Source organism: Nuphar pumila, chromosome 7 (genome assembly GCF_984573655.1).
Source record: "Nuphar pumila chromosome 7, dmNupPumi1.hap1.1, whole genome shotgun sequence".
In the NCBI taxonomy this organism is placed as follows: domain Eukaryota; kingdom Viridiplantae; phylum Streptophyta; class Magnoliopsida; order Nymphaeales; family Nymphaeaceae; genus Nuphar; species Nuphar pumila.
Genome location: NC_143255.1, coordinates 31,189,795 through 31,203,309, shown reverse-complemented (window position 1 = coordinate 31,203,309; position 13,515 = coordinate 31,189,795). Strand labels below are relative to the sequence as shown.

The following is a 13,515-nucleotide window of genomic DNA, read 5'->3' as shown; positions in this document are numbered from 1 at the left end:
TTGAAATAATTAATGTTAATTTTTAATATTTGTATAGATCTTTTTATATATTTCAAAATTTCTCACTTTTTAATTTTATTATATATCTTAGAGTTTAAATATACCGATACTTAACCCAGATTTTCTCAAGAAAAACAAATTTTTAATTTATCTCGAGATATTTTTTTTTTTGCCGAGAAAAAGTTTTGTAACAATGGAATTATGGAAGAAAAACTCAAAGCTGTGAAACGTAATAACCAAGAAAGGAAGTCGTCGTTTGCAAATAAGCACCCCTCGTTTCAGCTTGAAGGCGGGGCATTTAAAATAATCCCTTCTTCAAATTCGGATAGGCCGCGATCGATTCCTAACCTCACGAGACCCCTCCTCCGCCTCCTTCTCTCCTCCATGGGGGAAGCGTCTCCCCACGAATTCTAAGTCCCCAAAATTTCCGATGGGGACTCTTCCGTCTTCCTCGCATGCCATCCCTTCTTCTCCTCGCTCCGTTTCGCCTTCCTTTCCCTTCTCCTCCTGCTCGGTTCATCTGAGGCTTCTTTCTCACCAACAATCTTCGAAGATCGAACGGTTGAAGCTCTGCAGAGATCGGAGCGTCACGGCGCTCCCGACGCCGTTCGTTCACCCGATTCTTTTGCTTAACGCCTTCCTCGACGGGCCTCCTCTCGATACTCGGAGCGTCATCGTCGCCATTAGCGTGTTCGCCGCGATCGCTCTCTCCCTATTCCTCGGGTTCAAGGTAGTGAAATTTGCGTAGCCGTGACTTGATCGGGGTTTCTAACGCGGCAAAGAGCGAAATTCCAGTGAGAATTTTGATCGGTATTCGACCGTGTTTTTGTTTTTACTTTCCTTTGATCAGAGGAAAGAGATCGAAATTCGCGATAACATTCCCCTCTTTTTTTTTTGAACTTTGAAAACAAAGCCTGAATTTTTTTGAGAAGACGATGATCGTTCGACTTGGAAGTCCTGATGCGCGGATTAGAACATCTGGAATTATGTGCTTAAATTGTGTTTTTTGCTTTCCAAAATGGGCCTTTGAGACAATGTGACTGTTAATTTTGAAGGTAGCGAGACTTGAAATTCTGGAAATTGCAATATTCTGTACTTTTTCTGTTGTTTGTTGAATCTATTTATGAATTTTGCACAGAGATCCAGTCCCATGCGAAGGGTATCCTGGGAACGGTAAATTCTTTTTTATCTATCATTGCTTTACAAATGTTTCTTTTAGTGGGAGAAAAAAGTGTGCATATTTCCTGTTTCTGAATCTTATTTCTTCTTAAACTGTTGCTGGTGAAATGAAGCATATTTGGTTTTCTTTTCTTAGGTCTGATACTTTGCAAGAAGTGCGGACGTTCTGGGTATTCAAGAAGGCTATGAGTCCTTTTGATCGTCATGTCTTCAACCATTGTATCTATTTGATTTCACATGTATTATTATTTTTTAATCGAATTCCTAATTTAAAGGTAGTAAATTTTTTGATGGCTCATGCTTGCGTGCTTCGCGTTACGGCTGAATCATAAACTGTTGGGCTGGGTACCGGCTCCGCCCATGATGGGCGAGATCCGGACCCGGCCCACCATTTGAAGAGGGGGCAGTTTGGAAACCGCCCACCTCCCCATCTTCTCCAGTTCCTCATATACGTGAAGTGAGAGGGAGATGAGAGAGGACAGGGAAAAGTTTTTTTTTTTTGTGTACTGTGCGTGAGAGAGAAGTGTGTGCACAGTGAAACACACAGATTAGAGAGAGATCATGTGCACAGTAAGTGCACATTTTATGAAAAGGAAGAAGAAGACGGCGAGGCCATCTTCGTGGTGACAGTGTCGTGGGGCACTTGGATTCGTGGGTTCCCCGTTCTCTCCAAGTGAGGGCACGCATCCGTTGAGCAAGACTAACATCAACGATCCCTTTTTTCGCTTCCGCTGCAAAGAGGTATATATTTTTTTCCTACATTGGTATCAGAGCGATGTTTTTTTTTATGTCGTTCTGTTTGCGGGTGTATCTCTCATGTGCACATGGCTGGGACCACTCTACGTTCATGGTGAACGCACGCGGTGGGACTGCCATACAATAATATAAAAAAATTTATTTCATTTTTTTTTTGTTTTTTGTTTGACCGTGCGACAGTGGCCACACGGCCAAGGCCAGGGATCGGCCGGCTGTAGCGCCAGGCCAAGCCAGGCCCAGCGGTTAGGCCGCAGGCCTGGCCTTTGGCCAGGCGGGCCACTGCAGCGCACGACGCAGGCCTGACCTTCAGCCAAGCGGGCCACTGCAGTCGCAAGCCCGACCTCTGGCCAGGCCCAGCGGCTAGGCCGCAGACCTGGCCTTTGGCCAGGTGGGCTGCTGCAGCGCAGGCCTGGCCTCCGACGAGACCCACTGCGGCAGGGCCGCAGGCCCTGTTTATTTATTTATTTGGCTGGATTTGGCAGGCCATTGTAAATGAGGATGCATCAGGAGATGTCCTTGCTATGCGTATGCAGATTCAACAGCTCAAGGTAATGTTGCTACTGTAAATTACCAGAGTTCACTATCAGTTCTTCAAATCAATTTTTTCTCTTTGCCTCTTGAGACCAAATAACTATTTTTTTGTTGATACAAAGTGCAAGCGTTGTTTTGCAGCTTCTGCAAGACCATGTGGACATTATTTGTTTTTCATGTCTAGAATACTATTGATTATAGCTGGTTTAATTTTCTGTATCTCATCATGTCAGCTTAGAACATTGAGCATATGAAAGTTGGAGAAAAATTTAAGATGTTTTTTGCATCTTTTCCCATGTACATGTATGTATGTGTATATATATGTACATGCACATGCATGACAATCTTTACAATACTAAAAGTCAGCCTGGGTTCTTTGGAAAAAATACAAGCCATTTAAATGTGTACTACCATTATTAGTTTTTTGCTAAATAAGTGTCACAAGGTCATTTGAGACAAAAAAAAAAGTTCCCGGAACTGGTTCATCCTCGATTTTCATTTTCCCACATTACAGATTTGGTTAGTTAGTATGACAAATTGTGTTATTTACTCGTGTACTGCATCTTCTTTGTATGCTTGCAGAAAGAAGTTAATCGCTTGCAGGCTTTAGCCAATGGGGGACCAGATAACCAGGAAGCTGATAATTTGGGCACATGTTTTCCTGGCTCACCTGGATCATTTAAATGGGACGTATTGCAAGAATCATTGAGTCCACTTCTGACAAAAAGGTTTTCAAGGTAATCTTACTTGGCTTGAGTAATGTCAGATTTATAATCCCAAAGTTTAGCAGGGACATAAAGCATTCAACTCTGGTTATGTCAACTTATTTGTGTAAACGTGCATAGATGACATTATAAATCTTCCTTTTCCCCCCTTCAAATTCACAGAAGAGAGATCTTGAGGCTGCTCTCATAGCTGTGATTAGAAGAGAGCAGGATAAGGAAGCATCACTGAAAGCATTGGCTGCTGAAAATCAGGCCACACTGCAATTGGTTCGTGCATTCACCTTTTTATGTTCTTATTCAATTACCTTAAGTAACTAGCTACAGAACTGAAAATTAGATATGTAGTTAATTTCTGGATTCCTGATTACAGTTTGTTGTTGCTTCTTTTCCTTATCTTCTATGTTAGTTAATTTCTTAGAGTAATCAACATAACATTTTTCCTCGAGCCAAGATTAGGTTTCAAAAGGATTTCTAAAATCTTCCCAAACTAAGATGTCATTTCCTTCTGCACTTATAATCACATGAAGATATCAACAGAATGTTATTATAGTGGATCTTGAGTCTCTTTTTTAATTGATAATAAACTTCTTTAATTTAATAAAATCAGGAAATTTTATCATATTAAATACAAAACACTTCCTGATTGGGTAGTAGGTCATACCCAACTTATTCGAGAATTTTATAATTTGTTTTATTTCGAAAAATGTTAACATTTTTGTGGTCTTTGTAGGCTTACTTTGAGAGTATGACGATTTCAGGCAAAACAACGAGAAACTGAAATTCAAAGCTTGAAGATGAGACTGCGGTTTCGTGAAGCAGGAATAAAAAGACTGGAGGCTCTTGCTTCTTCAAAGATATCTGCGGAAGGACATCTTTTAGAAGAGAAAAGAGAACTTATGAAAGAGATGGATGTTCTCCGAGGTCAAGTGGATCATAACCTAGAAGTAACTAGGTTTGCCATGGAGAACTTGAGATTCAAGGAAGAGCTTAGAAAGTAAGCAACTACAGTTTTATTTTATTGCTAATATATTTGTATTCAAGGATATGTTCTTCTATTACAGTGTATAAATGCAAAATGTTGTCTTGGATAAGAGATTAATATATTGTAATTATGATGTGTGGTTAATACAGATTTCAGTCATTTTATGAGGATGGTGAAAGGGAGATGCTCATTGAACAAGTTGATATACTACAAGATAAGGTATTGAAGTATTTTCAGTCAATAGAATTCTTTATATACACTTATGCTTTATTTTCTTAACACAATTTCTTGTTTCTTTTAGCTACTTGAAGCACTAGATTGGAAGCTTATGCACGAGAAGGAAATGGAAAGAGTTCAGGTTCATAATAGTATGTTAATGAATAAGAAAATAATACTCCATTTTTGGTTATCTGCATTTATATCTCTCAAAAGTTACATTCCTTTTGTTAAACTTTTCGTGTTTTATATTTCAGAAAGGAAGCACGGGGTCAAGCATCCTCATGGGCAATGATGATAATCTGTTGACTTCTAGTCAGGCAAGAAACAAGTTTTATAGTAGTTTAAAGTTGCTTTAGGTATACAACAAACTTATAAATTAGAAAGTCTAGTGATGTTTCTTTATGATTTGATCAACTCTCTAGAGAATGTTAAGATGAGTTCTGCCATTGGTCGCTTTTGATAGTTGTGATCTTTAGAACATTCAAACTACATTTGATTGCTACAGGTTTTTGGTCCTCAAGGCTTAATAGGAGGATCAACTCTCTAACTTGTAATAAGTTGGGCCTGATGTTAAATTGTAATTCATAAGACAATGTATTATATATATTTTATATATATAAAAGAAGATACATATACATATATATGTATATGTATCCATCTACTTATATATATAAAATATATATTTCTTTAGTTGTAGGGGTATTTTAGTCATTTCTATATTTTACGCATATTCATGTTTTTGAATATGATTGTAATTCCTCCTTTTTATTTTTTCTTATTTTGTAATTTTTTTCATTTCTTATTTTTGTTCTTTTATGTAATAGTTCCGTACACCGTCAGTGGATGACTGTGTGCAGTGTACAAACAGTCAGCCACTGACTGTTGTACACAGTTTAAAAGTTAGACATTGGGCTAATTCCCAACGTCTCTAATAAGAGCCGTTGGGAATAGCCCAACGTCTCTTTAAGTGCTTATACATAAGGGCTATGTGAGCCCATTGAAGGAATGTATTACAGTAAGGAGTTGTCTCCTTAAGCTTATAAACACTGTGCATTTATTGCACTTCTTTTGTGGTGTAAAGCTTATAAACATTGTGCATTTATTGCACTTCTTTTGTTGTGTAAAGCCTATAAACATTGTGCATTTATTTTGTGTCTTGAATATTTGAAGTATCAAGTTATTTGAAAACTTGATTGTTTGCAAGGATTATTCACATGGTATCAGAACAAGGTTGGAGAAAGAAAGATCGTGTGGATTCTCATTTTTTTGGATGCCTCGAAAAGCATGCCTTCAATTTTTTGGTGATTGGAGTGGATCCTCTTGTTCATCCAATATTTTAGAAGACTCTTCTATCAAGAAAGGTCTAAAAATTCTTTGTGGTACGTATTCTTTTTCATCATCTCTCCTCTCTAATGGGTGAAAAAGACTCATTTTTCTCTAGACTTCAAACTCAATGGGACCAACTATCACGTTTGAGCCAGAAACATGGAGACTCATTAAAGGGAAAGGGTTTTGGGGCTATATCCAAGGCTCGATTCCTAAACCGGAGCCAAAAGATAACCTTGATGGAGAAAGGACAAATAAAAATCCTTGAAGGCGAAGAAAGAGCCAAGGCTCTTGAAGACTACACCAAAAAGCATGAAGAATGGGAGATGAATTTTAAAATCCTCTCATGGATTTTCTCATCCGTAGAAATAAGAATTAACGCCAATATTATCAAGTTTAAGAAGGCTTCTCAAGTGTGGGAGTACTTTGAGAAGATGTACACCTCTAGGGACTTATCCCATAAATATTACCTCCAAAAGAGGGCGCTAACTCTTCATCAAGGAGAGATGACTATAAGAGAGTATTTTGCCAAACTCTCTTCTATTTGGGATGAGCTTGCTATGCTCGAACCCAAGTGGAGTGGAGAAGCCATAGAGCTTCGTCATAAACAATTGGAAGAAGATAGATTTTTTAATTTTTTGAATGGGCTTAGGCCTGAATTCGAACAAATTTGGTCTTCTCTTTTATCCGCCTTCACTGTCCCCTCTCTTGAAGATGTAATTACTAAACTAAGTAGGGATGAGACTCGTATGACTATAAGCAAGAACAACCCAAGTGTTCTAGCTACACCTTTCAATAATGAAGAAAATAAAGGAGTTAATGTCATCTCACGATCGGGGAGCAACTTAAGGATCTACAAGCCTCCTCACTTCAAGAATCAAAACTCAAGTGGTCAAGGAGGGAAGAAGGATTATAGCAAGCTTTTATGCCATTTTTGTAAGGAACTAGGGCATATCAAGCCTATTTGCCCAAAGTGGAAAAAGTTACTTGCCATGGCTACTACATCCCAACCATAAAAGGAAGAGTGCTCGTCTATGTCACATGGGTGCGGGTGCGACACGGGTGCGGCGCAATTTTAAAATTTTTGGACACGGGGACTCGGCTATATATATATATATTTATTTTTTTATTTTTTTTTAAAAAGATATTATTTTATTTAAAAAGTGCACAGTCACAACACTGTCCACTGTGCTGTGCACTGTGCACAGCACTGTGCACTGTGCACAGCACTGTGCACTGTGCACTGTGCACAGCACTGTGCACTGTGCACTGTGCACAGCACTGTGCACTGTGCACTGTGCATAGGCACAACACTGTGCACAGGCACATGCACTGTGCACTGTCTCTTTTTATATAAAAAAATCGTTTTTTTAGTTTTTTCAACAGACATTTTTGGACTCGGTCAAAGTTGACCGAGTCCAAAATGTGGACGGACTCGGCCTCGACTCGTTGACCGAGTCTAGGCCGAGTCCGAAGCCGCACCCGTGTCCGCACCCGTGTCGGGGCGTGTCGACTCGGGTGCGGCACCTCCCTAGCCGAGTCCGTGTGACATAGGTACTCGTCATCTTCAAATGGAGCTCTCTTATTGCAACAAATTGTGAATGCACTTAAACCTCTTCTAAAAGGGGTTATTTTTGGTGTCGTCATGTCAACCTCTTCTCCTCCTGGTAAAACCTCTTGGCTTTTAGGTTCGGGTGCTTCTTTTCACATGACCCTAAGTTTTAGTTCTTTTTTCGAATACTCAAAAAATCCCTTTCCATCTTTTGTTTCAACCGCGGATGGAACATCTCTTGAAGTAAAAGGAATAAGAAATTTTGAAAAACAAGGGTTCTTTATTCCAAAAATTAGATTTATAACCAAATTAAACTTAAATTTGCTTTTCGTTTCTCAACTCTTGGATCATGGGTGTGATATAAAGTTTTCATCTAACAAATGTTGGATACAGGATCACCGGTCTGGGAGATTGATTGGGGAAGGCTCTAGAGGAAGGGCGATCTATACTATGTCGATTCCCTTCAAATTCCAAAGAACCCGTTTTGTAATGTTGTCCAACAAAAGGATATTAATGTGTGGCACAAGAGACTTGGACATCCAAATATTGCAAAAATGTCTTCATTTACCTTTTGTTAAAAGTCTATGTAAAAGTGATTTCACTTGTAACGACTGTATTCTTGGGAAAATGAAAAAATTGCCTTTTTGTCAAAGATCTATGTTTACAACAAGACCTTTGAAATTATCCATTCGGATGTATGGGGACCGACACCCGTCCTATCAAAAGGAGGCTTTGCATATTATGTCATTTTTGTTGACGACTACACGAGATATTGTTGAATTTATTTTCTTAAACACAAATATGAAGTTTTCTCGATTTTTAAAACCTATCATATAATGATTAAAAATCAATTTAATGGGAATCTAAAAAATTTTAGAACTGACTCGGGTGGAGAATACCTTTCAAGTGAATTAAAAAATTATCTTGAAAGTCATGGTATTTTTCACCAAAGATCTTGTCCGAAAACCCCTCAACAAAATGGATTAGCCGAAAGGAAGCATAGACATATAATAGAGACAACTCGAACATTACTTGTTTCTCAAAACATCCCAAAAGGTTTTTGGGCTGAAGCGACTTTAGCATGTCTATCTGATAAATCGGCTACCTTCTAAAAACTTGAACAATATCTCGCCTTTTGAAAAATTGTATACCAAAGAACCTGACTATAGTCGGTTGAGAATTTTCGGTTTTAAATGCTTTGTTCTTACTGACAAGAACGACAAGCTTTTACCAAAAGCCATTGCTTGCGCTTTTCTTGGATATTTCAAAACCCAAAAAGGGTTTCGTTGTTAGGATATTAAGAATGACAATCTATATGTTTCCAGAAATGTGAGTTTTCTGAAAATTGTTATTGGTTTTGAAAGGAGTGAACCCTTTGAATAAAACATGGATTACTCTTTTTTATTTGAAATGTTAGTACATGATGATGATAGTGATGATGATTTCATTCATAATAACGTCAATGATAAAGAAGATGGCTCTTCCCATCCACCTATCTCCCAACATAGAAATGAAGGAGCATTGAGAGATCCTATAACATATACCCATAGAGATAGAAACAGTTTTAGGAGTGCAAATGAAAAATTCAGTGAACCTAGTGGGTCCAATTCAACAAATGATGAAAACCTACGAAGAATTGAGAGAAGTAGAAATATGCCTTTTAGGTTTATTTTATATGATTCATTTACTCCTAAACATAGAGCCTGCCTTAGCGTCATTCATTCCTATATAGAACCTAGAAACTTCGAAGAAGCCAAAAAGAATGATGAATGGCTAAAAGCAATGGAATGTGAGCTTTCAGCTCTCAACAGGGCAAAGACTTGGGAGTTTCAAGATCTTCCTAAAGGTAAGAAAGCAATAGGGTATAAATGAGTATTTAAGGTAAAAACTAAGAGCGATGGATCTCTTGAGAGATATAAGGCTCGATTAGTTGCAAAGGGATATAGTCAAGAATATGTGATTGACTATAAAGAAACTTTTTCCCCTGTAGCCCAAATGGTCATTGTCCGATGTCTCATTACTGTTGCCTCAATCAACAAATAAAACATCTATCAAATGGATGTTAAAAATGCCTTCCTAAATGGTGATCTGAATGAAGAGGTATATATGGATGCTTCACCATGAATGGAGACTCCCAAAGGGAAAGTGTTTCGCCTTCGAAAAGCACTTTATGGTTTAAAACAAGCCCCCAAGGCTTGGTATGATAGATTTAACTCCGTAATGTTAGAAAATGGTTTTTCTTCCTGTTTCACTGACACTGCCTTACTTGTTAGAAAAACCAATGCAGGGATTGTCATTCTGCTCTTATATATGGATGATATGCTTATAACCGGAAGTGATTCTAAAGGGGTTAAAAGCATAAAATCAATTTTGAAGGATAAGTTTGAAATGTCTGATTTGAGATTTCTAACATATTTTTTGGGTATTAAAGTAACATACTCTCATAGATGGTATTTTTTATCTCAAACTAAGCTTGCCTCTAAGATTATTGACAGGTCAGGTATTACTGATGATAAGGTTTGTGAAACTCCTGCTATGGTAGGAGCCAAAATGAAGATTGATGATGGTATTCCTCTCTCCGATCTCACCCCTTACAAACAGCTTGTGGGATCTTTGATGTATTTGAGTATTACTAGACCAGATATCTCTCATGCAGTTCATATTGCAAGTCAGTTTCAACATGCACCAACATTAGTTCACATGAGTGTCATCTTGCGGATTGTGAGATACATAAAGGGCACACTAAACAAGGGAGTATTCTTATCATCTTCTTCTGAATTAAAATTAATTGCTTATACTGACTCTGACTGAAGAGGTGGCCCAAATAACCGTCACTCCACCACTGATTTTTATGTGTTTTTAGGAGACTCGTTGATTTCATGGAGATGTAAGAAGCAACAAAAAGTGTCTCTAACCTCAACAGAAGCTGAATATCGTATCATTACGACTACTACCATGAAAATTGTATGGATTCATCAGCTATTAGAAGACATGGGATCTCAATATAAGGGCCCACCAAGCTATGCTGTGATAACACGAGTACAATATACATTGCAAAAAATCATATTTTTCATGAGCGGACTAAACACATTGAGATGGACTGTCACTATGTTCGGGAAGCATATCTGAAAAGAGTTATAGATCTTTCATATCTAACTTCAGAATATCAGTTGGCAGAATTCTTCACCAAAGCTTTGTGTGCTCCGCGGTTCAATTTCCTCATTGGCAAACTTTCGGTCATCTTACCCTAAGTTTGAGGGGGGGTGTTAAATTGTAATTCATAAGACAATGTATTATATATATTTTTTATATATATAAAAGAAGATACATATACATATATATGTACATGTATCCATCTACTTATATATTTAAAATATATATTTCTTTAGTTGTAGGGGTATTTTAGTCATTTTTATATTTTACGCATATTCATGTTTTTTAATATGATTATAATTCCTCTTTTTTATTTTTTCTTATTTTTGTAATTTTTTTCATTTCTTATTTTTGTTCTTTTATGTAATATTTCCGTACACAGTCAGTGGCTGACTGTATGCAGTGTACAAACAGTCAGCCACTGACTGTTGTACACAATTTAAAAGGTAGACGTTGGGCTAATTCCCAACGTCTCTAATAAGAGCCGTTGGGAATAGCCCAACGTCTCTTTAAGTGCTTATAAATAAGGGCTATGTGAGCCCATTGAAGGAACTTATTACAGTAAGGAGTTGTCTCCTTAAACTTATAAACACTGTGCATTTATTGCACTTCTTTTGTGGTGTAAAGCTTATAAACACTGTGCATTTATTGCACTTCTTTTGTTGTGTAAAGCTTATAAACACTGTGCATTTATTTTGTGTCTTGAGTATTTGGAGTATCAAGTTATTTGAAAACTTGATTGTTTGCAAGGATTATTCACACCTGAGGTCACATGGGAAAAAACAAAAATATTGATTTAAATGTCTAGTAAGACTTGGGTTTCAGAGAAGTCTTGAAAGCTTATGTTTGTATAGCTTGTTATACAAATGACAAAGCTTTGCCAATGATTTAGATGATAAATTAGGATTTCCATTTTGTGAAAAATATACTTTATTTGGTAAAAAGACTTAGACTCAAAGTATATTCTCACATCATTTATCTTACATAAGCATTCATCATAGGTCCAACTGTGAAGTTTTTCCCAACTTAGTCAATGCAAGGGTACATGCTGGTAATTCTTTCATCAAACAAATGAGATTACAATCTGTTAACCTGAACCCATCCCCCGGCCCTCCTGTGCATGTGTGTTTTCTTGCAACCATTTTTAAGAATCTGCTCCATACATCTCTTTTAAAGAAATTTAATGTGTTTTCTTTGCATTGATGTTCCAGTTTCTTATTGTACTTAGTTTACTTATTTTGGGTTTCTCTGTTTGTGGCTTCCATAATCAGGATATATCATCACATCTGGACTTTTCTTCCATCAGTGAAGAGAACGAAATCCTTCAAGTACAGGTTTGCTTCTTTGGAATGAAATCCTTCAAATACTTCATTTCACTTGAAAATATGCTGTACACTAAAAGTTGTTGGTAAACCTTTTTCATGGCTTACTAGTTTTCTTGCAGAATGTTAAAGAATCACTTTTAGTGCTTGCTAATACTTTCTTCCCACTTCCCAAGATTTCCCATTCACTATTGCCTTTCAAAATTCTCTACTTTATAATATCTTCCCTTTCAGTCTTTTCTGTGTTGGGTGATGCCTCAAATAAATTGCTGAGCAATTTAAGAAATTCTTTGTAGGCTATTCAGTATCAGAGGGAAGTGGAAGCACTACGCAAGAACTTGAAAGCTTGTCTTGATGCTAAGGAGAAATTGGAGAGGTTTGGACAGTCTATGTGCTACTGAGTTTATTTTTGGTATTTCTAGGCATCGAGTAAGTTAGAACACCAATAAAATAATTGAGAATACCACTGAATGTTGTGAAAGAGGAAAAGATGCAACGTAAACTAAAAAAATTTCCACTTAAGTTTTAATTTTGTAGCTGATGATTAAGTATCCTAAGCTGTGGTATGTCTGCAAAGTGCCCAAAGTGGCATGAGCTGCAGAAAAACTAAGCACAGTGTCCAAATTGGCCATTTTTTTTTCTGAAATTTGGTCTGTTTATTAGGCATTTGTTGATGCTTAATGAACTTGGCTGGGGATTTCCAGATTGCTCTCCTGTTATGTTGGTTTCATTTTATTTGATAGCCTTTTTTGAATCATAGATCTGTTTCTTCCTCATATTACAGGAGGGTTGATGATTTGGTATTGCAACTTGAAGAAGAGATTAAGGCTATAGCTAGTATGAAAGAAGCAATGAAGCACAAAACAGATGATGTCAGAGCAAATGATCCAGGAAACAGCATTATGTCTGTTCAACTGGAACTTAAAGCCATGGTTGATGCAATTGCTTCTGCTAGCCAGAGAGAAGCTGAAGCTCATGAAACTGCCATCTTTCTAGAAAAAGAAAATAATGAACTGCGGAAAAAGCTGAAAGTTATGATGGAAGATAATGACAAACTGATTCAGCTGCATGAGGGCACAATCTCAGTTGATAACACAAAGGAACAGGAAAGAAGTAACATAGAAAAAATTGATGACCAAAATATGTTTTCTAATGTTAGCACAGGTATTTGTATGGAAGAAGACCATGATGATCTCTTACAAATGAAGAATATCAAATTACTGGAACTGCAGCTACATGAAATGCATGAAGAGAATGATAAACTGAGGGGATTGTATGAGAAGGCAATGCAGGAAAGGGATGAGTTTAAGAGAATGCTTCAGTCCTATGAGAATGATGTTGGTGAAGCCAAAGAAGTGTTTGAAGATGTAGATGGATATGCAGAAGCAGTTAAGCCACTTGCTGAAGTTGAAGTGTCGAGGGAGGAACTAAATATGGCTTTGAAAAAGTTGGATCTAGCAGAGGAGAGGGCAAACTTGTCCAAGCGATGAAAACCATGAATGTCTTCAACATAATCAAGAAAACATCCTGCGAGATTGAAAAGCTCCTCGAAGATATTGAAATAGCTGAGGATAATAATTGGATGAAGGAACAAGAGATTGCATTCCTCAAACTCATATATGCTGAAACAAAGGAGAGGCAATCCAGATTCAATAGTAGATTCCATGCTTTCAAATTGTACATGTCAAAATTATGTGAAACAAATAAACAGTTAGACCAGCAAGAAGCTCAGGCAAGGGTTAAGGTGAATAAGTTTTCATGCCTTGTGGA

General features: G+C 37.3%; 1 protein-coding gene across 7 annotated transcripts; it reads left to right on the top strand.

Moving 5' to 3' along the window:
* The first annotated feature begins 226 nt into the window (after positions 1–226).
* LOC149831762 (kinesin-like protein KIN-12G) lies at positions 227–13,240 on the top strand. 7 transcript variants are annotated; one of them, XM_090012216.1, is made up of 12 exons: positions 227–1,055; positions 1,139–1,173; positions 1,316–2,483; positions 3,049–3,203; positions 3,354–3,458; positions 3,950–4,185; positions 4,323–4,392; positions 4,475–4,531; positions 4,647–4,709; positions 11,695–11,757; positions 12,042–12,121; positions 12,530–13,240. In XM_090012216.1, exons 4-12 carry the CDS (start codon positions 3,150–3,152, stop codon positions 13,233–13,235), a joined length of 1,434 nt encoding a protein of 477 aa, XP_089868342.1. In that variant the 5' UTR covers positions 227–1,055; positions 1,139–1,173; positions 1,316–2,483; positions 3,049–3,149; the 3' UTR covers positions 13,236–13,240. The 7 variants fall into 7 exon arrangements, with proteins under 7 accessions (XP_089868342.1, XP_089868341.1, XP_089868340.1 ...); XM_090012215.1 differs by having other exon boundaries at positions 1,139–2,483; XM_090012214.1 differs by having other exon boundaries at positions 227–1,173.
* The last annotated feature ends 275 nt before the right edge of the window (positions 13,241–13,515 follow it).